This window comes from Lontra canadensis, unplaced genomic scaffold (genome assembly GCF_010015895.1).
Source record: "Lontra canadensis isolate GAN:19392208 unplaced genomic scaffold, GSC_riverotter_1.0 scaffold25, whole genome shotgun sequence".
NCBI classification, from domain to species: Eukaryota; Metazoa; Chordata; class Mammalia; order Carnivora; family Mustelidae; genus Lontra; species Lontra canadensis.
The window spans coordinates 10,715,785-10,738,585 of NW_022631019.1; the positions used below are offsets into that span (position 1 = coordinate 10,715,785).

At 58.4% G+C, this 22,801-nt stretch overlaps 1 protein-coding gene across 1 annotated transcript; it reads left to right on the forward strand.

Moving 5' to 3' along the window:
• The first annotated feature begins 2,864 nt into the window (after positions 1-2,864).
• Positions 2,865-17,494, forward strand: EFHD2 (EF-hand domain family member D2). Its single transcript, XM_032863475.1, has 4 exons — positions 2,865-3,172; positions 14,755-14,902; positions 15,752-15,886; positions 17,236-17,494. The coding sequence occupies exons 1-4, from the start codon at positions 2,865-2,867 to the stop codon at positions 17,365-17,367; spliced, it is 723 nt and encodes a 240-aa protein (XP_032719366.1). The 3' UTR covers positions 17,368-17,494.
• The last annotated feature ends 5,307 nt before the right edge of the window (positions 17,495-22,801 follow it).

Genomic DNA, 22,801 nt, shown 5'->3' on the forward strand with positions numbered 1-22,801 from the left:
AAAGAAAGAAAGAAAGAAAGAAAGAAAGAAAGAAAGAAAGAAAGAAAGAAAGAATGAATGAATTCCCCCTAACGAACAGGCAACTGTTCCTGGCAACTGTTCCTGGAAGGTTCACCATCAGGGCTCATGGGCTATCCCTGCCTCCACTTCTGAATAGGTTCCTTTCCTCAAGTCCAGCAGCCAGGAACAAGTTCAAGTAAAAGACAGCCCCCGGCATGCATCTCAGGGGTTAGCAGATCGACAGCTGTGTCTATAGGCAGGGCCCAGAAATAGAGGCAGAGAATGGAGCGTCATGGGCTCTCATCCTGTCTTAAACCCCAAGAACCTGTGAGAAAATCAGCCCAAGAAGTGTTAAAAGGGCTCACCCATGAGGGCAGCATTTCCTGAGCTCTGCCTGAGTATAACCCAGCAACAAGACTTGGGCAATCTGTTCCCCTTCTAGAAGACACAATAGGTGGGGTGCCTGGGTGGCTCAGTTGGTTAAGTGTCTGCCTTAAGCATCAGCCTTCAGCTCAGGTCATGATCCCCGGGGGTCCTGGGATCCAGTCCCATGCTGGGCTCCCTGCTCAGCAGGGATCTTGCTTCTCCCTCTCCCTGTGCTTCTCCCCATGCTTATGCTCTCTCTCTCAAATGAAATAAATAAAATCTTAAAAAAAAAAATAAGATGCAATAGGTGAACAAGAATTCCCCAACTGCGTCATGGAACCTCCCCAGCCTCCTGAGTGCTGTGCCCGCACAAGCCAAAGGGGTAAGTAACCGGGAAGTTTGACAGACACAGCCCACCTGAATAATGCAAACCAAAACCGTATCTGGTTTTCATATATATGTAAAGTTGTTTTTTAAGAAGGCAAACCCCCACATAATCTCATTACTATTAAAAGTTTGCTCCCACATCAAGGAGATCCAAAACATAATGAAGGCAGCCCTATTTCACGCAGGCACATTCTAAATCGTAGGTTGAGGCAGGTTGAGGTTCACCAGATCTTTAAAAGTAGGACAAGCCAACTCCATGCTCAGCGTGGGGCCCAATGCAGGGTTCAATCCCATGACCCCAAGATCATGACCTCAGCCGAAATCAAGTGTGGGGAGCTTCACCAACTGAGCCAGCCAGACATCCCTGGAAGATAGAATTTTTAAAGTTTCCATCTACACTCCATCCCTAGTCTTTTGCATTCAATAAAAAAACGGACTATTTTACTTCTTTTGGGTCCTTCAAGACCACATATGCGTGATACAGACACCAGCCTTTTGCAACTAGCTGAAGCAAACTGCCCAAGACAAACAGAAACTTAATTCTGAGTTAAAAAAAAAAAGTCATTTAAGCCGAACATCTTTATTAGACTCAAAAACACTCTCAAAAATAAGTTAACGAAAACATCACATTTTCCGAAACCTAAAGTGTTTTTTTTTTCTCGATTTCATTCCTTTTAAAATACCTTTTAAATTAATTTAGCAATTTTCTTGAACTATAGTAAAAGGACAAATACCAGTGAGGATCCTGTTCTATGCAAATCGGTCTGTAACAGCTTGCTGGCTTTACATTCTCAAGTGCTCTCTGACTCCAAACCAAGGGATTTTAAGCCCGGCATCCACCTTTTCTTTGCAAGAACGGGTGAGAGCAGTTTCTGCATAGGGATCCTCAGCATTGTCCTAACATTTTAGAGAATAAGCACAAAGCACAGTCCTCCGTCTGGATTAGAGACTCAAACTTCAGGGAGCAGAACTCCCCTGGGTGCTTGTTAGAATGCAGGTTTCTGAGGCCCATGCAGAAAGCTGGCTGGATGGGGGCCTGGGAATCTGTATTATCAGCCAGCCCTCCCCCTCCCCAACAGTGGTTGTGATATTGGAGGTCCACAGCTTTGCAGTGTAAAGGTGACACACCAGACCACAGAGAGAAACCCTCTCGGGCCTCTTCCCGAAGCCGGATTCCATGGGGCCTTGGAAAGGATCTCTCTCCCCTGGGGCCCTCGCCGAAATGGCAGCATCAAAGCTCCCTGCCAGTTCCCCTAAGGCAGAGTCTCAGGGGACCGCCGTGGCCCAGCAGCTATTCTGCCAAGTCATTCATGAGATGCGCTGGCCCAGGGGTGAGGACAAGCCCCTTCCCCATTTCGGCTCCCCCCGGTATCCGAACCGAGATCGTTCAGAGCTGAGGCCCCGCCCCATCTCCCTCGCAACCGCAGGTCCAGCCCTTTCCAAAAGCTGCTGCGGCTTCAGCCGCAGTTAGATCCAAACAGGGGGGAGGGGGGCGGGTGCCGCTCACCGGATCCACCTTCATACCCCTGCAACTCTCATTGAGAAGGCCGGTGGTGAACATCGAGTCGTCTCCATGGCAACCGACAGGTTGTCACAGACTCAGGATTACGACTCCTCGGCGTGGGGATTCCAGAGAAGAGGTTGGAGGCGGCGTCCCTCGGATGCCCGGACCCACACCCAAACTAAAGGGATGGATCCCCTGGCTTCCCGCCCGGGTCCCCGGCCCCTAGCCCGACCTCTGCCGCTCAGCGGCCACAGCAAGCACGGAGGAGGGGTTGGATTTTTAACGGGGCCCCCCAGCCCTACGGCGGGGGATGGCGGCGTGGTGGGCGCCTCCCACCCTCGCCCTAGAGCCCCAGCTGCGGAGCCCCAGGGCGCGCGGGCCGCGCGGGGCGGGCACGGGCGCGGGGCGGGCACGGGCGCGGGGGCGGGGACGGGCTCGGGGGCGGGGACGGGCAGTGGGCGGGCCCCGTGCGGGGCCTAATCCCCACCCCCGGGGGCGGTGCCTGGCGCCGGGGAGTGTCAGGAAGAGGAAGAGCGCGGCCAGAGGCGGGCGGTGCGGGCGCGCGGCGAGCAGGGGCCGAGCCCAGGCGAGCGCCGCGCGGGCCACCATGGCCACGGACGAGCTGGCCAGCAAGCTGAACCGGCGGCTGCAGATGGAGGACGAGGGCGGCGCCGAGGCCCCGGAGCAGCCCGGGCTGAACGGGGCGGCGGCGGCGGCGGCCGGGGCGCCCGACGAGGCGGCCGAGGCGCTGGGCAGCGCGGACTGCGAGCTGAGCGCCAAGCTGCTGCGGCGCGCCGACCTCAACCAGGGCATCGGCGAGCCCCAGTCGCCCAGCCGCCGCGTCTTCAACCCCTACACCGAGTTCAAGGAGTTCTCCAGGAAGCAGATCAAGGACATGGAGAAGATGTTCAAGCAGTGAGTGCCCGCCCGACCCGGCCCCCCACCCACCCCGCGCGCCGGCCTCGGGCCCGGAACCCCCGAACCCCGCGCCGCCCGGGACCCCTGCCGCCAGGCGTGCGCCTCTGAACCCCCACACACCAAAGGCGGGGGCGACCCCGCGGCCCCTTTCATTTAATCACGAGGCTTGAGGACCTCCTCCCCACCACGCGTGTGAGTCTGGCAACCCCGAGCCCCTGACACGCGACCCCTCCTCACGGTGACGGGGGCCCCCCCCGTACACCATACGCGCGCACTATCGGTGTGGAGGACTGCGCGGCCCCTCCAGGTAACCCCGAGGCCCCTCGAGCCCCCACTACCACCATACACATGACTCTGAAGATTGCGGGGCTCTGGCCTCGGATCCCTGTGTTAGTGAGGCTTCCCCCACCACCCACCAGACAGCCACGCACCCTGAGATTTGAGGACCCCGGGGCCTCCCTTTCCCTCTCCCTAGCTGCTCGAATTCCCCACCCCCACCCAAACACCCTGGTCAAAAACATCCACACACACACCCCCAGCGCCTCAACAAAGGTTCCCTGTGCCCTATGCTGTACCCATTCTTTTTATTAGGGTCCTTTCATTTCCTCTGCTTATCTCGCATTCCCCTCAACATAGGTTCTGGGCAAAGACCCCCCCACCTTCCCTTTCAGTTATTCAGCATCTGCTAGCAAACTGTGGTCAAAGACCCTCCAGACCCTGCCACCCCTACCCCTACCCACTCTGCTAGCCAGGTCCCCAATCCTTGACCCTCAGGTGGTCTCCTTAGGGAGATCCCTCTATAACTGCCCCCCCCAACTTTGCAGGTATGTACCACCCATCACCCCTTCAGGGCTGAGTCCCCTCCTCCCTCCACACACTGTTCCTCCCTCCTCTTGCCCTAACCTTCCTCCCCCCCACCCCCAGTAGCTTTGCAGTCGCTGCCGACCCCCACCATGTGCCCCCTTTCCTCCCACACAGGATTCCAACACCCCACACCTCCCTATCTGATTTGTCTGGTTGCTCTCACCCCTACCTTTTACTCTGTGCAATTCCATATACTGTGTCTTAGCAGGTTGGACAGACACCCCCAGGCCTATGGCTCAGCCCTCCTCACCCACCCTTGCAAAAAACCTTTAAAATCTCTGTGATGGGGACTAAATGGTCCCCTTCGGGTCCATCCCTGAGTCCACCAAGTTGTGACTGCAATGGACAACCAAAATCTTCACAACCACGGTTGTGCAGGGGGCAGGCTGGGGGGGTGGGGTGTTAAAGCTCGCAGCCCCCTTCCCTGTGGTACCCCTCCCCACCTCTTGTTGCCCATCCCCTTGCCCCTGGCCCCTGAAGGGGGGACAGCCCAGGGGTGTGGTCTGAGTGGAGAGGTGCTGACCCACCTTGGCTGAGGCACGAGGACAGGGCGGGATGGGGCTGTGTACCCAAGCAACAAGCAGGAAGCCCAAGAAGGGGGTGTTTTGCAACCCCACAGCTTGAGAAAGGCTTTTTCCCACTTCTTGTCACTGCTGCTTCTGCCTGCGGCCCCCACACAGGGGAAGAAGGTTTTGTTTCCCAGACCTGGATGGCTGGGAGCCCCATACTTTTCCAAGGGTCAGCCTGGGGGGAAACCGAGTCCTTAACCCTCCTCTGGCCCACTGTGTGGAAGTCCCTGGGCCCTGAGGAGCCTACCTCTTTGGCTCCAGGGTCTTTGTTGAGAGTTGTAAAGTTTCTTTCCCCACCAAAGACTGTCACCCTTGGGAGAGCAGGATTTCCAGGATTCCAGCCCAGATTGATGGGAAATGGAAAGCTTCTTAAGCCCAGGGCTAGGTAGAGACAGCTTCACTGTCTGGAACTTCCTTGTAGAGCCTGCCCTCCCCTCCCCACCCTGGAGTGGGGGAGGCAATGCCGGGGAGATTGTTCAAATGCATCAGTGATTGATAGAGTCTAGGCACTGAGAACATCTAGGAGCTGGATTCCACCCAGCATCCCTATGACGTAGAACTCTCATCATCACCATGGTACAGTTGGGTGGTCTGGGCACAGAGGGGTTAAATTTAACCCTCCAAGACCACATAACTAGGAAATGATGGAGCCGGGATCTGAACTCAGATCTGTGACTCCAAAAGCCATCACAGACATTTGCTTTCCACGTGGGAAAACACACTCGTTCAAAACCCCCTTCTGTGTTCATGGCTGATTTCCCACCTCACAGACCGGCCAGTGGCCTATGTCTTTCTGCCAGAATCCTCCTTCTCCTGGGCTTCCGCAGCATTGCTACACCCAGCCAAAAACAACAACAACAACAACAACAAACGATAGAGCTGTTTGGGAGAACGCAGGCATCCCGAATGAGTAGGGACTTGGGGGGCCGCGGCTTGATCAGAAGGGGCGTGTGACCAGAGGAATGGCCTGGAAGCTGCATTTGCGGGAACATTCACCTTCTAGGAAGGCTGTTTGGGGTGTTGGTTTGACAGGGTTTACTCTGGTGAAGTTTGGGGGAAGCCGAACCCCTTCGGACACCCCTGTGGGCCACCTCTTGGCACCACGGCTGCTGCTGCCTTGGAAGGGGCAGGGTTGGGGGCAGGAAGGGGCCGGGGAGCTGGACTTCTAGGGAAGGAAGTGCCGTCCGCCAGGGCCCTGGCGAGGACAGAAAGGGGCAGGTTTTGTATTCAAGGAAACAAGGCTTCACTGTGCCAGCCAAGCCGAACCCAGCCGAGCCCTGGCTGCGAACAGCCAACACACAGGCTTTTGGGAGGACAAAACCCTGTTCTGCTTCTGCTGTCCTAATGGGGCCGCTACCTCCTGGGTCCAAGCGGGGCCCTGCTAACAGACTTCCACCCGGGGCTCCGGCAGGGAGGAGGGGAGCCCAGCCCTCCGGGAAGCCATTCCCCCCAACAGAGCACAAGAGATAGGGAGGGCTTAGGGAGCTGGGAGCTGGCCTGCCTTGGAAGGCAGGAGCTACAAAGCCTCCCCCTCAGTCCTGCCTCTGCCCCTGAATTATTTAGTAATTAATTCCCATCTGTAAAATGAGCAGGTTGTACTTAGGAATGGCCTCCTTATTTCCGAGGGGTCCTGAACCCTTGGGGATGACAGGCTGCCTTCCAGGGTCTTCTGGTTCATCCATTCAGTGTCTATCAGCAGATCCTTCCTGAGGAGGGAGGTAGAAGGAGAACCAAGGGGATTGAGGGAAGCAAGACAGGCTGTCCGCCGTCCCTGACCTCGGCATCCAGATGTGCAGCTCCCGGCCAGGAGAGACATCCAGCCCGTCTCCCCATCTTATAGAGAAGGCAACTGAGACCCAGAAAGGTGTGGTGACTTGCTTGGGGTCACAGGGAAGTTTTCAGTGGCCGAACCAGAGCGCCCTTGTCTGTACGACTGATCAGGCAGGGCTTGGGCGGTGGGGGGGGGCGCTCAGAGCTCAGACTTTGTGCCCAGCATTTGGAGGCCTGCCCCCCCCCCCCCCGGAACCTCAGCCCTCCCTCCCCAGGCGGCCTCAGGCGGCCCCAGCACTTCTGACTCCTCCCCCCACCTCTCTCGGCCCATCCATTCAGGGCTCTCTCTAGAACCTTCCAGCCAAAGGGGGAATAGTGTGACCCCACAAAGCCTCAAGGGGGCCCAGCTCCGGGCTGGCAGCCGCATGTGTGAGGCTCTGTGGGGTTTTGTAAGTCGAGACCTGCCCGAGAGGTCAGCAGCCACGTAATTCTGAACCTGCCAGGGAATCTGAGGAAGATGCCCTAGTTCCCTGCTTGGCCGGCCTCAGCCTCAGACACGGCATCTCATGACCCTGTGCGTCAGAGAGGCAGGCTTCCTTCTCCTTCTGGACGCCTCTGCCCTCCCTGTTTCTCCATTCGCTCCTCCCCGCCCCACCCCCGTGTCTCCCTAGACCCTATCCCTCAGCAGCTCCCCCAGCATCCTTCTTGGAAGACAGGAGGACACAGTAGTTAAGAGCAGGGCCTTTGGAGTCTATAGGTTTGAATCCCAAGGCCCTTAAACCTTCTGGGCCTCAGTTCCTCACCCTAAAACACGGAGAGTTACAGCACCCACCTCACAGGGCTGTTGTGAGGTACTTAACTGAGTACTCAGCACGAATTGAGCACTGGGAAGCTCCCGTCCCCTCATCCCCCGGCCTACTCTGCCAAAGCCCCTGGCTGCCTCCACTTACCCCCTAGGGAGCTGCCCGGCTGGCGAAAACCTCATGCTTTGGGCTCGCCTGTTGCGGGACCCAGCATGAGAATCCCCTTTTTTTCCTGCTGAACGGGCACTCCGGTTGGCAGCTACATATGGCTCTGATCAATAACAAAAATGGGGAAATGAATTCGTTATCACTTAATTATGTGGAAAGCAGGTGGCATGGAAAAGGAAAGAGCAAGAGACAGCTTCCCGGGGTGATTCCAGACTGGGACCCCAGCACCCAGCCGCCGCGGGGCAGCCGGGAGACCCCGGGGAAGGGGGCTCAGCTTTGAGGCTCGCCCTAGGCTGAAGACCCTCCCTGGTAAAGGTCTGAGGGTTCAGTGTAAAGAGTCCCGGCCCTTGGCAAAGAGTCCACCATCATGTCCAGCCCGTGGGCTGTTACAAACATAGAAGCTTTTGAAAAACATAAAATCCATCCATATAATCATTCACCCGACACATACTAAGTTTCTGCTGTGGGCAAATTCTAGAGAATCAAGGGAAGAAGAAAGTTCCCACCCTCAGGAAGCTTAAAGTCTCATGAAAAGCAGTGGCATAGAGGGGTCTCTGGGGGTAGAGGGGATGGGCCCATGTGGCTAGAAATGGAAACTTCCATTCCTTTATCCCCGCCGTGAGGACCCAGGGCGCTCATGAGGGTCCCGTGCTCAGACACCCTCCTCCACCAGCTCCTGCCCCCACGCCCTCACCTCATTTCCTGGAACCCCCAGGTCCAGTTGCTCACAACAGCGCAGTGAGGTGGGGAAATCCTCACCCCCATTGGCCAGATGAAGAAACTGAGGCTCGAGGAGATAGCGTCATGTCCGCAAGGTTATAATAAGCGGCAGGATTAGAAGCAGGTTGGCCTGCAGGGAGCTCCAGAGGCCGAGAGAGGGCGGTGTTTATGGATGGTGGTGTTTATGGATGGGGTACTTGGGGAAGGGGGGCTCTCGGAGCCTCAGGAGGGGAAGCCTTCTAGGGGGGCACAGAGGCTAGGTCCCTCCACCTGCAGCAGCCAGGAGCCTGGCTTTCTGGGGAGATGCCACACCCCTGGGGAGGGAGGATTTCCCCAAACTCAGTGCTCCCCTTCTGCTCTTTCTACTTCCCTTCTGATTCTGAGTCACCTCTCCCCTCCCCCCGCCCCCCCTGCCTGGGGACTTTTGGTTCCCCTTTGGCTTTGCACCTTCCTGCCTTCTCCTCCGGTCTGGACCCTCTGGGTCTGAGGCCTGGCTTCAGCTGTGAGAGACTGGGCGCCGCCACCTCCGGGGAGGCCGTCTTGCAAGGCCGGCCCAGGCAGAGGAGGAAGGAGAGGAGGAGACAGAAGACCTCAGCAGGGACAGTCCCCACTGCCCCCAGCAGCTGAGCTCCCTCTGCCTGCTGCGCAGCCTTCTCCTTGGCTGCCTTCCGCTTTTCAAAGACGGCAGAGAAGCGAGAGTCCCACGCCAGCGGGACGCGGCTGGAGGGGAGCCAGGCCTGGGGTTCCTGAGCTGCATGAGGACCCTCATGTGGCCCAGACGAACGCTGTCCGTCTACCCCATCCTGGGCACTTTATCTCTTACTTAATCCTTTTATGGCATGCAGTGAGCTCACCGTCTCTCTTGTTGCAAAGGAGAACCCTGGGTCTCATAGACCTTACATGACAGGGACAGCGTATGAACTTGGGTCTGTCTGACTCCAAGTCCCTGGCTCCCAAGGGCCCCAAAGAGGGCAGCAGCAGCAGCAGCAGCAGCAGCGCGGGTGCTTGTTAGAAAGGTAGCTCCACCCCAGGTCTACTGGGTCCGAATCCGCATTTTTAACACTTGTGCCAGCAGCAGCAGGCCACCCACAGCTGTCTCCCCGCGCTTCCTTCCGGTAAGGCAGGTTCCTTCGTCTGGGCAGTAAGGGAGGAAGATGAGGTTTAATAATAACGACTAGGTTGGACTAGACACTCCGTGAACGTTCTTTGCCATCACCGCTGTAACGATCAGTATTATTAAGAGCAGGCGGGACCCCCGTTGCTGACATCACAGGCCTGGGGACGTGCCCTCCTGGCCTGGTGCTCAGCGTGCGGTTGAACCCAAGCTGGGGAGGTCCTGAGCCCAGACAAGCCCCCAGCAGAGTGCCATCAGCTTGGGGGGACGGGGGGCTCCCACTTGATTCTTAGACTCACTGCAAAGTTACGGGGGAGCCGTGAGCCACATGCACGCACACCCTCTCCTTGGCTGACGGCAACAGATCCAGCGTCCGATCTGCAGATAGAACTGGAGGAAGTGGCAAGCAACTGGGCTTTCGCCACATGAGTCAGGCAGTCTGGGGGTTGAGGGGTGGGACCCGACCCACCACGCCCAGCCAATGGTTATCAGCGTGTGTGGGTGGTGGGTGGCCACCTGCGGAAGGGGGCAGGTAGGGCCAACGCTGGCTGCACCAGCGAGAAAGGCCAGAATTTTTCTCTTGTCCAGAACGTTCCTACCCCAAGGGACCTGCCTTCCCAGTTCATAGGACAAAGAGTAGAGAGGCCTAGGAGCCACTGGGGGAGACGGGAGGGAGGACCAGGTCTGTGAATGTCAAGTCCAAAGCCAGGTGGGCCTGGTGGGATCCTCAGTCCATAAACACTACCCTCTCTAGCTGCTTCTCCCCTGGAGACCCCCTTGGGCTGAGGGGCCAGCTGCAAAGGCCTGGGATAGGAAGCCAAGGACAGAATCGGGGTCTCCATGCCCCCACCTTGCCCCTGTGCAGCAGCTGTAATAACTCATTCTGCCATCAGACTCCACAGCACGGCTGGTGGGTGGAGAGGCTCGTGCCCAAGGAACAACCTTCTAATAGTTCCAGAGCCAACACGGGCTGCCTTAAGTGAAGCAGTGAGCTTCCTGTGCTCAGAGGTATTCCAGAAACATACAGGAAATCTGGGAATCTGACCTTCACGCATGGCTGAATGAGTGGCCTCCAATATCCTTCCCAGCCTGAGACTCTGGTACAGGGTCTGGGGGCCTCGGGACACAGCGTAGCAGTTGAGAGCATGTGTGTGTTTCATCAGCTCTGGGTTCGGATCCCGGCTTTGTCCTTGTCGGCTATGGCCTCGGTCAAGTCACTTCCTCCCTGAGCCTCCCATCTCCTCGGCTGTCATATGGGGCCATTTAGGCCTGCTCCCAGGGGGTCTTGGGAAGACCTGACTGGGTCTCCTTGGCAGAGCGTTCAGCAAAGAGTAGCCACAAAGGGTAATATTGTTATGAGACCCGGTGTTGATCCCGGCCCCCATGACTCCTCGTTATCAGAACCAAGGGGAGGAGGAGGAGCGCCAGCTGGGTGGGACCTGCTGGGCCCAAGGGGGCAAAGGCTGCCTGGGTGGTGGCCGACTGCTCCCCTCTCGAGGGTAGATGGGAGGGACTTTGTCACCGGCATCTGGGGCGGCAGCTGCCCAGCCCTGCCTGTCGGGAACTATTCAGGGGGAGGCGGGTAGGAATGTGGGCACAGTGCCAGGTGCAGCAGCCTCCCTCCAGTGCCGGAGAAAAGTGCTGAGCTCCCAGCCTGCGAGCTTTGTTGCCGTTCCTGCCCAGTGCCATCAGCCCTCCCAGGCAGGCCCCAGGCCGGGCTCTCAACCCAGCATGCCCCAGCCCTACAGGCTGGAGAATTCGGGACCCTCCATGGGACCAGGAGGAAGAAGGAAGCAGATAGGCAGGAAGAAGGAACGTCTCCAGCTTTGGGGATCCTGCAGTCTGCCGGCTGTGTGACCCCAGGCTGGTTTGCTGCCTACTCTGGGCCACAGTTCCCGTCACACAACATGAAGCAGGTAGACCAGGCTATGAGGACAGATCTTGTGCACTGACGCTCTTTTCCGGGTCTCTCTGAGACCCTGAACCCTCAGCTCCAGCTCAGGGAGAGAGCTGAGGGATGAGAGGGTCTCCCCAGCCAGGGGCATCTCCTCTTTTGCCAGTCATCCACCTGCTGGTGGCACGGTGACCCCCCCCTTATCAGTTCCTTCCCATGAGAGGAGGGACAGAGCAATCCGGGCTGAGGCTCCTCACTTCCTCTGCCCAGCAAGAGAGCAAAAGGCTCTGTCCTGCTGTTTTTCCATCTCCCCAAGTTGTGGGGTCTTTGAATGAGTCCTAGCGGGGGAAGTAGTGGGAGCCTCAGAGGAAGGGGAGAGGCTGGGGGCAGCAATAGCTCACCTCGCCCATCCCCCTGCCTCCAGTCCAGTCGACAGCGAGCGCTTCTCGCAGCCGTGCACGTGCACATCGGGACTGGTGCCCAAGAAAGAGGCCCTTGTGTTTTTTACCATTATCATTCTTATCAGCGCCATTTTTATGTTCTTTGTGTGAAGTACTTAGCGTAATGTCTGGCACACAGAAGTGCTCAGTGGCCTCTATTACAATGAATTAGCAGGCTTTAAGCACCTGTTAGGTACTAGGCATTTTATGTTCATCATCTCATTTAATCTTCAATCCTAAAGGTAGCTAGTGATGATGGTGCTTCTGTTTATCATTATGGCCGTTGGCGTTATTGTCCGTGGGTGTCCATTAAGTGGGCCGGGCTCTGTGCTAGGAACTGACGTGGCTGGTCTCTTTTAACCTTTGCCTCTGTCCTGAGATGGGTCCTTTGATCTCCATGCTGTAAATGGGGACGCTGGGGTGTGTGGGGTCAGGTGACTTGACCAGGATCAGGCAGTCAAGTGGCCAATTGGGGGTTTGAGCCTCAGTCTGTCTCAGCAGACCTGATGTGAGCACAGAAACTTCAAGGTCATCTTCAGTCACGTTACCCTTGGGGACCTGACTGATCCAGTGGCCCCCGAGCCCAGGGGACATTGTAGGTACCTGCTCCCCCGGAGCCTTGTGGGAACAGCCCTCCTCCCCCGCAGTGTCCCTCCTTTGGGGGACCTGGCTCCCACCCCAGCACCTGGCCTCTTCCTGACCTCTGTCGCCTTCCCTTAGCAATTGATCTGCTGGCGCTGTGACCAGCCCCTGCATTGTCCCCCTGGGGGCCAGAGCCCGCCCAGGAGAGAGCCCAGACCCGGTAATTGATTGACCTTTGATTGATGCAGGCAGCGGTCCAAGCCGCGGATAAAGCTGCAGCCCGGCCAGGTCCGGGAGCTGCCAGAGACCAACAAACACAGAGCCAAAGTCTCTGTCCAAGTTCGGACACTTGATCCGTGCACTTCCTCTAAAACTGAGCCACCCCCAGCTGTGGGAGAAACGCGTACACGTGAGCAATAAATAAAGCTGGGGCTCAGGAGAGGCAGGTGGGACGGCAGAGTAGAGTGTGGGAACCTGCGGGATGGGGGCTGAGTCCCTGGCCAGCGGGCCTGTGCCCTCACCCCTACCATCCTTGTTCCCTGGGGGAACACACAGTCACACGGGGAAGTAACCCGCCCAGGGTTGCTGCGCACAGAAGCTGTAAAGAACAAACTGCCCGGCACACAGTAGGGGCTTCATGGAGGCAGCCGGAGCTCACTCTGCCACTGCTGGAGTCCGCTCTGTGTGCCAGGCCCTGGGCTAAGCGCGCACCGTGCAGGAGCTCGGTCAGTCCTCGCAGTGACCTGCGAGAGAGTCACCGTCACACCTCGGCCGGAGGCTCAAGGGGCAGGGTCTCCCAGAACCAGCCCTGTTCATTGCTGACTTTCACCCCGTCCAGAAAGCAGTGGGGTTTCCCTGAAGGGCAGCGCCCACGTGGCTTGCCCCAGCGAGAACCGGGCCTGTCACCCCACAGCCACCCAGCCCCCTTCCCAGACTCCAAAGGTGGAAGGAGGGGCCTCTGCCGTGCCCCCCACGGGGCCCCTCCAGCTTGAAGGGGAGCCTGGAGCATGGGATCATGGGCCTGCCTGGCCCTCCCGAGGCCCACAGCCCGTTACCACACCCTCTCACGGCAGCTCACACCCCGGCCACAGCACTGCCCACAGGGATTTCCGGCCCATCTGCTCCTGCTCCCACCCCCCAGCCCAGCCCCATGGGGAGAAAGACTTCAGGACCGTGTTCCCTGCAGGGTTCCCAGAACCCCATCCTCCCCGTGCTGCGTCACTCCCAACCACTGACTCGTCTGTGAACTATTTATACCCCTCACGCCAACTGCTCCGGGCTCAGGGCAGACAGCTCCGTGCTGGGGCCTCACCAGGACCCCTGGAAGCAGGCTGGCTCGGAGCAGATGTGCAGGCGGAGGAGCTGGGCGTCCGCCCTCTTCCTTTACTGCTCTGTGACCTTGGGCGGGTCACCTAACCTCTCTGAGCCTCCATTATATAAGGTTATTACGGGGATTAAATACAATAAACAATGTGAGGTTCCCAGCATAAAGACAGATTTCAAAAAAATGGTTTCTGTTCGTTGTTCAAGGTCGTGTGAGCCTTATATAGAGCTTGGGATGGGGGAAGGGAGCTGGGGAGCCCAGAGGAAGGCACAGAGACGAGGTATGTGTTTGTGCAGGAGTGCCAAGACTGGAACAAGGGTTTCTGCAGCTCAGCCCCTCTGTGTCACTCTGTTGTCACCAACACTCATCCAGGCAGCTTGAGGCCTGGGGCTACGCAGGCCTCTCCAGGCTCAGAAAGCCCATTTTAGCCCTGAGAGCGCGTTTCCCACCCCCTGCCTCCCCTGCGGGAGGCAGTCTGCACAGGTGTTGGGTTAGCCTGATAAGAGGGCCCACATCCGTCCTGATGGGACGTGGTCTGCACCAGCAGCATCTCCCCAGCGGGGACCGGGCCCTGAGGCCATCTCTGACCACAAAGAGGCCAGGGAGAGGGACATTTAGACAACACCCCCTCATACACACACACACACGTGTCTGCTGGGCAGTTGGTGGTAGAAAAGAGACCCGCAATGTGCAGACACACTTTTATCACCTAATCACCGTTCCAGCCCTTTCCAGCCACAGAGCCATATCCCCCTCCCCGCCCCCCCCCACAGCAGGCACACCCTGTGACACTGTTCCCTGCATTCACCCCAGGCCACCTCCCAGCAAACCAGAAGTGGGCCTCCCTCCTGAGGCCTCCCTCCTGAGGCCCTGCCCTGTGACATATGCTGTTTTCTGTCTCCCTCCTGGGTGGCAGCAGGAGTCGGGGAGACATAGGGCCGGTAGGGATGCAAGGCTGGCCCTGGAGATAACATCAGAGTCATTGGCTGCCCTCCCCCCCCAACAATCTGTACCCCTATGGTGTCATGAATTCTTTGTCCCTGCTGGTTCCCGTCCCATCCAGCCCATGCAGGCTGTGGCTTCAGCTTTCTTACGCATCGCACTGCTCCAAAAGTTAGCATTGTTCAACGTGTCAGAGGCCACAGGCCATGTGGGGAGCTCCTCGTCACCAGAGGTAACCAAACAGCAGCCACACCTCAGGCCCTCACCTGGACCAGGGTCCCTTTCAGCTGCAATAGGGTGACCGGCGCCTCGCAGTCCAGCCCGTGGTGCTCTGACCGGTGAGCTGTGAGGTGACAGGAGGTCCTCAGCCTCTGCCTTGGCTCCCCCAGGTACGACGCTGGCCGGGATGGCTTCATTGACCTGATGGAGCTGAAGCTGATGATGGAGAAGCTCGGAGCCCCACAGACCCACCTGGGCCTGAAAAACATGATCAAGGAGGTGGACGAGGACTTGGACAGCAAGCTCAGCTTCCGGGAGGTGAGTCCGCTCCCTGTGGGGGACTCTCAGGCTCCTCGAGGGAGGAAGGACATCTGTTCCTTCACACGGTCAGCACTTACTGAGTGACTGCTGTATACTTGGCCCTGGGGGGCTTTTGGGAATCCAGAGGAAAGCCCTGTGCTGCTAGGATCCTGGTGTGTAGAGGGGGAGATGCCTAGAGAGTGAAGGGACAGGGTGCTGTGATGCTGGAGATGAGGGGACAGGGAGGGAGCGACAGGCACTGCATCTGGAAGGGGCTGGGCTCTGCGCTGGGGGACTCCGGGTCTCCGTCCTCACTCTGGAACAGGAGCCATGAGCAAGCCTGCTCCTTGGAGGAGGAAATGGAGGCTCACAGCCAGCAAGCAATGGTACTGGACCCCAGGCAGCCTTGGGTAAAGGACAGCTGTGGCCTCCCTGGGCAAGCTCACCAGAAGCCTAGAGGAGGCAGGGCAGGAGAACAGGAGTGGGGAAGACGCGTCTAGGGAGGGAGATGCGGGCTATGTGCCGTGATGGTATGGAGTCAGGACGCGGGTTCTGACCCCCCTTCTGTCACTTTCTGCTGCTAAGATTCGGGGCAGGGCTTTTTCCTGGTCTCCAAGTCTTCTACAGTCTGTAAAATGGGCACAATCCTATACCTTAGGGACTCAGTAAATTGGTTGGGGGAACAGTGGGGACAAAGACACGAGGTCAGTTGGGGCTCTGCCTGGGAGCCAAGGGTGGGCACACAGGCCTGTAGCAGCCCCGGATCCTGGGAGAGCGGGAGATGGGTCCCCTTGCCTCCCACTGGACAGATGGGCACACCAAGGCCCCTTGTCCCTCCCTGACAACATGCTTTTCTCCATCCCGCAGTTCCTTCTGATTTTCCGCAAGGCAGCTGCTGGGGAGCTGCAGGAAGACAGCGGGCTGCATGTGCTCGCCCGCCTCTCCGAGATCGATGTCTCCACCGAGGGTGTCAAGGGGGCCAAGAGCTTCTTCGAGGCCAAGGTGAGGAACCCGAGGCTGTGTGGAGCCCAGGGTAGGGAGCACCCTGACCCCCAGCTCAAGGGCAAGGGTGCCCTGGGGAGGACAGGACCCTGAGTTAGCCCCAGGGTCCGTGCTCACCCTTCGTGTCCCTGCCGGGGCCACGGATCGGAGATGCGGCACTGATGCGAGGGCTGGACTGCGTGAGGCCCGCAGTGCTCCTGGCTTCTGTCACTTCCATCCAGGCCGAGGTCCCTTCCAGCTTGCCCATTTCTCTGCCCGGCCCACAGAACCACTACCCCCAAAGGACCAGTCCTTGAACGGGGTGCCCAAGAGATGGCAGGGCAGGCGCAGAAACCGCGGCATGGGGGCGCCTGGGTGGCTCAGTGGGTTAAGCCGCTGCCTTCGGCTCAGGTCATGATCTCAGGGTCCTGGGATCGAGCCCCACATCGGGCTCTCTGCTCAGCAGGGAGCCTGCTTCCCTCTCTCTGTCTCTGCCTGCCTCTCTGTCTACTTGTGATCTCTCTCTGTCAAATAAATAAATAAAATCTTTAAAAAAAAAAAAAAAAAAAGAAACCGCGGCATGGGCTCAGGGGCCTCTCGGAGACCCCCACCACACCAGCCCTCACCCAGAGGGAGGATGGGTCCCAGAGGCACCCAGGTGCACAGCACCTCCCAGTGCCGCACACACTTGATGGAGGGGACACCCAGAGCTTGCTGGATTCTGACCTCCCAGAGCACCTGCTTTTCCTGGTTTCTCCTTCTCCCCATGTTAACTAAGAACATTGTTTCTGAAGGCCGTGTCCCTCCTCCCTCTGGGCTTCTGGGCTTGATGGGATGACCCAGGGTTCCTCAGTGGGACCTTGTTTGCATCTGGGCTTCCCAGGACAGGAAGTAGATAAGAATAGCAACTTCCGGGGGCACCTGGGCAGCCCAGTCTGTTAAGCCTCTGCCTTGGGCTCAGGTCATGATCTCGGGGTCCTGGGATCGAGCCCTGTGTCCTGCTCCCTGCTCAGCAGGGAGTCTGCTTCTCCCTCTCCCTCTGCTCTTCCCTCCAACTTGTGCTCTCCACCCCCCAATAAATAAATAAAAGTTAAAAATTAAAATAAAGAAGAAGAGCAGCTTTGAAGCCCCCGCTTCCGGGACTCCCACTAGGCAGCCGCTACCAAGTGTACCTTCTAGTTTCCAGTCCCTTCAACGAGTCCACGAGTCAGTTACGGAGCGGCAGGCTCTGAATGGGAAACTGAGGCTCAGAGAGGTAGCGATAGGCAGAGCGGTCTGCGGGCTGGCAGGGGGAGGGGGTCTGAGAGCCCACAGTGGAGGCGCAGACGCCCCTCCCGCCCTGACCCCCGTCGCCCCCGCCTCCCCTGCAGGTCCAGGCCATCAACGTGTCCAGCCGCTTCGAGGAGGAGATCAAGGCGGAGCAGGAGGAGAGGAAGAAGCAGGCGGAGGAGATGAAGCAGCGGAAGGCAGCCTTCAAGGAGCTGCAGTCCACCTTCAAGTAGCCAGGGGCTGCGGCCTGACCGCTTGGCCCCGGCCCCGGCGCCCGGTGCAGCCAGCGGGGGCGGGCGGACTGGAGGCCACGTCTGAATCCTGGGCTCTGTCCGAAGGGACCCTACTGAAAACCTGCCAAGCCTGTGAACGGGGCCAGCTGAGGGGCGCCCCAGGCGGCCCGGTGCCCCTGCTCCCTCCCGCTCTTCCTGAGGCCGGGCCCCCCTTGCCGGCTCCTCGCCCGGCCCAGCCCTCCTCCCTGGCGATTCCTGCGTGTCTCTCGCCCCCGGCCACCCCCCTGCCTGCACCAGCGCTGCAGCTGCTCCGAGCCCAGCTCCTGGCCCTGAGGGCCTCCCCGCTCCGGGTGCCTGCCCTCCATGCCTGCCCTCCGTGCGCTCTCGTCCTCCCCGCCCAGCGGCCTGCCCTTGACCTGCAGGCCACGCAGCCCCTGGGGCCCTCGAGCAGCTTCCAAGACTGGGGGAGGACGGACAGCAAGAAGGTGGCCGGCGCCAGCTCTGTCGGAGAGCGGGACAAAGGGGCTAAGCAAAGGCACTGGGGCTCCCCACCCCCGACGACTTTTCCTCCAGCCCTGCCTCCTCTCTCTGCTGGGGGCGGGGTTGGGGAGGGGGGCTTCTGTTTTGGCAGAGGGACCCAGGCCCCGGTCCCCCATGTTCACATGGGGACCCTGGCACTCTGGGACCCGGCCAGGCAAGGGTGAGGGGCAGCTGTGCCCATCTACCTCACGGGCCCACACTCTGCCGGCCGTGCCATGGATCACGGGCAGGGAAGGCTCCGGGGGCAGAAAGGCCACTCCCCAGTCTCCCTGGAACCACCCGGGGGTCCCAGGGGCTCTGGAGAGAGCAGGGTGGGGAAGAGGGATTGGCCCCTTCATGGGAAGGAAACCAGCGCCTGGTTCCATTCTCCAGGACGTGTCTAAGAAGTGCTTTAAGTGGTTTGCACGGACCAGGCAGTGGGGAGCGGGGGCCTTACTGGGCCCCTTCAAGCCATCCTTCCGCCAAGTGATGGGCACCGCCTTGTCACCAGCGACGGGACCCGTCCCGTCACACACCGCCCCCCCCGCAGCCGAGGAAGCATGGGGACCCCGGCCCTCCCTGTGCCCATCTGAAGACGGACGGTGGCCACGCCTGTGCCACCAGCCCGGTCCCACGCAGCTCCCAGTGTGCTCACTTCCGTGCGTGCGTGTCCGTGTGTGTGTGCGTCTGTGTCCGCTGCCGTGTCGTGAAACTGTGCCCGTCACTCAGCCAAACAAGTGAATGGCCGTCGAGGCCACAGTTATGCAACTTTCCGTGTGTGTCATGACGTCACTGCTTTTTAAACTTGATAACTCTTTATTTTAGTAAAATGCCCCAAGAATCCACAAAACTCCTGTTGGATTTGCAGAGGTTTTATTTTTTTGGCCTTAGAATCTGCAGAAATTTGGAGGTACTGACCCCAGTGCCTTGGCCCCGGATTGCGTTTGCCTTAGCGGATATGTTTATACAGATGAATATAAAAAGTTCTTTTTCTTTGGCTTTTTGCTCTTTTTCCCCCCCCTCCCTTCTCACCTTCCCCCAAAGAAAGCTACTTCTTCATTTGGTGGTACAATTATTTTTTTTAACTAAAATAAGATAAAAGTCTATATTCTTATGTGTGTGTGGTTCTTGTTGGTTGGTGGAAGAGGGGAGGGGCAGGAAGAGGGAGGAAGGGGACGTGGTCACCCGGTGCTGGGGCAGCACTTGCTCAGGTGGCTTCTCTGTCTTGCCAGAGGCCCTGGGGGGAGAGACTCTTGCTAACAGGGGAGGTTTGAGCAGGATGCCCACGCCCTATTACCGGGGGCTGCCCTTAGTGCTTTACATATACTTACCCGGGGAACCCTCACGACCAGCACATAAGGGGCTGCTGTTTTGTTTCCCAGAAAGGCACATGGCACATGAGCTGTGGGGAGACGGGGCCAGGTGGGGAACTGGATAGAGACCCAGACCCTTACCCCACAGCCCGTCCCCTTCCCCATCCAGTCACCTCCCCCCCAGGCAAGTTCAGAGGAGGGCATGCCCCGGAAGTGGTACCACCACTGTGGGCATTCTAGGTACATGCACCCAAGAGCACCCAAGATTCTGCCCCACGCAGAGACCCCTCAAGCTTCCCCCCACTGCCACGCACACAAGACAGGCTGGGGTGGTAGCACGATGAGGAAGGACTTGAGGTGCTACCTGTGTTGCATGGGACAGCTCAGGCTCTTCTTGGGTCTCAGTCTCCCCGTCTGTTCAAAGTGAGGGTCTCTAGGGTCTTCCCAGCCCTGCAGTTTGCAGGTTTAGGGTGCAACCTGGGTTTTCGTGCAGGGAGTGTGGGATTAGGCTGGGCATCACTGCCCCCAGGTGGACATGCATGGTACTGCAGCAGCCACTGGCTCCCTCACCTGCCAGGCGAGGGGAGGACAGCTGGCTGTCCTGGGAGGGTGTTTCCTGGGAAATGCCCCCCCACAGTGTGCTGCCCAATCCCTAAGACATCACCATCATTAACACAGCATGCTCGGTTAAGCGTTGTCTTTCGGTACCCCTTTCCCCAAGGGAAGATGTCAGAAACCCTGATATCGGAGCTCAGAGGGTCTTAGAACAAAAGGATAGAGGACGTGGGGAAGGATTAAAATTCAAGCTCTCCAGCCCCACCTTCCAGCTGTCCCCATTCTGGATGTGGGCCTCAATCCCTCCGAACATGAGAGACACCATCCTATGTGAGAGCTGTGAGAGACAGCTGTCCCATGCCAGGACCCTCCACCACACCCACAGGTCTCAGCTGGGAGGGGGCCCTCAGCCTCGGCCTGCATGAGATCCCCACTCCAGCAGAGGCGTCAGGCTGCGGAATGAAAAGGCCCGAGTGACTCAGGCCCCAGGGGTGGGAAAGTATATACTTCCTTGATCCCCTCCCAGGAACCATCCTCTGGGACCCCACTGCAAAACACTGAAACCCCCAGTGAGCCCCAGACCTCCTCTGAGCCCCCAACACTTCCATCTGGTTCTAAGGAGAAGCAGTGCCAGCCCCTCCCTGTCACCCCCGCTGGCCCCTTAGTGGCTCTCACCCAAGAAACAGCTGCCACCTGAGAGTCCTGTCCCAGCCGCTAGAAACCATGGGCCCCAGTCAGCTGCAGCTGCCCTGTTTCTCAGGCTCTCACCACCCTCGCACTCCCAACCTTGGCACTGCTTCTCCTAAGGACACCCCCACCCCCAGCAGCTCAGCCTCTGCCAAGTCACCTTTGATTATTTTTCCAGGATATTCTGGCTCTGAGTGTCTGGGAGACTCTGCAGCCCAGGCCCTGGGAGGCCCCAGTCTGGGTCCTGGAAAAGCACAGAGTTCGAGGGGATGAGAATGGGGATTCCAGCCTTCTCACACCCTCAAATCCTCTAGTTCATTGTGGACGCGGAATCTGTCGAGAAGTAATCCTTTCTCAGTCTGCACCCCACTGAGTCCCAGGCCTTGGCCCAGAACCCTGCTGGGCCCAGCAGGGGGCTCCAAGGGTGCTGAGCGGGGTCCCACCTCTGCGGCTCCAGCCTGGGCACATGGTTCCTGCCAATGCGAGAGTGAGGAAGGGGTGGATGGATGGACGGATGGACGGACGGACAGGTGGATGGTTTCTGGGTACACCGTAGGTCAGCACCTCGTAGACTGGGCAAACAAAATAGTCAAGTCTTTAAACAAGTTAATCCAGGACACCCACCCAACGGGGCTCCCCTCTGCTGACATTCACAGCCCCCGCCCCCCACCCATGGCGGCTTCTCTCGCTTTGGTTACATACAGCCAGTCAGGTCAGCCACCCACTCGTCGACACCGTCACTTAGGCAGCTTGGACCACTGGAGTCATGGCATCCCCAGACCAGGGCGCCCGGCATCAGGGCCGGGTCAGCAGGGACTGGCGCCACCCACCACCACTGCCCACCTGCTCTCAGTGAGAACAGGTTTCTCCCTGGCTATCCCAAGGCTTAGCTCAAAGCACCTCCAATGCCCAGAGAAGGTTCCTGTGAGCCACAGAACATCCCCCAAAGCCTCACTCTGGTACTTAGTCACACATAACCTGGCATAAGGAGCGGGTACGGCCAGGGCTGGCTGACCCATCCACACTGTGGCCGCAGTGCTGGGGCCCACAATACCCTTAGGCCGCAAGAAAATCTTGTGGGTTCTTATGAAATCATCAGGAAAAGAATGAAAACAATCAGGGCTTCTATTATATTATATCAGCTTGGATTACATTAGCCTTTATACCTATGCAGTCAGAAAATGTGCTTTATAAATATTTTTGACAGAGGAAGGGGCCCAGGAAGGGTGAAGGGCCCAGTGATGCCCAGACTCAGGCTTTCTCGTAAGAGCCAGACAACAGCAGGAACAGCAGCCGACACTCATGTAGAGTTTGCCGCATGTCAGGCACTGCCCCTCCTTTTATCGATGGGAGCACAGAGGCACGGAGAGGTTGGGTCACTAACACAAGGTCACACAGCCAGAACAGACAGGTTTTCCTCTCCCAACAGTTGGCAAAGCACGCAATCTCCCATCTTCAGCATGTGAGGCAGATTAAGGAGACCGGGGTTTTCTCCAAGGGCCACTGCTGCTACTGCCTTTACCGCCTCGTGTCAAGGCCCACCGGGTGAAACCCTCAACACAAGGAAGCACCCCTACAGCTGGTGTTGTCTATGCCTTCGGAGCTGCCAGCAGCTTCCCTCTCTCCCAAAAAAGGGTCAGTTTCTCTGGGAACATTCCCAAAAAGAAAAAAATCAATGACTCTATGTCTGGTACCTCCCTCCTCGTGCGCCTGGGCGTTTTCGGCTGTTTCTACGTCTGGGCACGTGTTTGAACGTGGGGCATGTGGCTCTGCACGCGTCTGTGGGTGTGAGTGCTCCCTATGTACGACCCCGGTGTGTGCATGTCTGCGAGGACGGGGGGGCAGGTGTGCGCGTGTGTCTGTCTCTCTGCCTGTCCCTGGGTGCTTGTGAAACTATGGGTGCATGCACGTGACTGAGATGGGCACCAAGAGATTGCTGTGTCTCTGAGTGGAAACCAGCAAACTCCCACACTTGGAAGACCGGTTCATCATTTCCCCAGGTTGCTCAAGAGAAACTGAGGCCCGGGGGTACCTGGGTGGCTCAGTTGGTTAAGCATCTGCCTTTGGCTCAGGTCATGACCCCATGGTCCTGGGTTGGGGCCCCGTGTCGGGCTCCCGGTTCAGGGGGGAGCCTGCTTCTCTCTCTCTCTCTGCCGCTCCCCCTGCTTGCGTACGCTCTTTCTCTCTCTCTCTCTCTCACAAATAAATTAAATAGTTTTTTTTTTTAAAGATTTTATTTATTTGTCAGAGAGAGAGAGAGAGCGAGAGTGAGCACAGGCAGATAGAGTGGCAGGCAGAGGCAGAGGGAGAAGCAGGCTCCCTGCTGAGCAAGGAGCCCGATGTGGGACTCGATCCCAGGA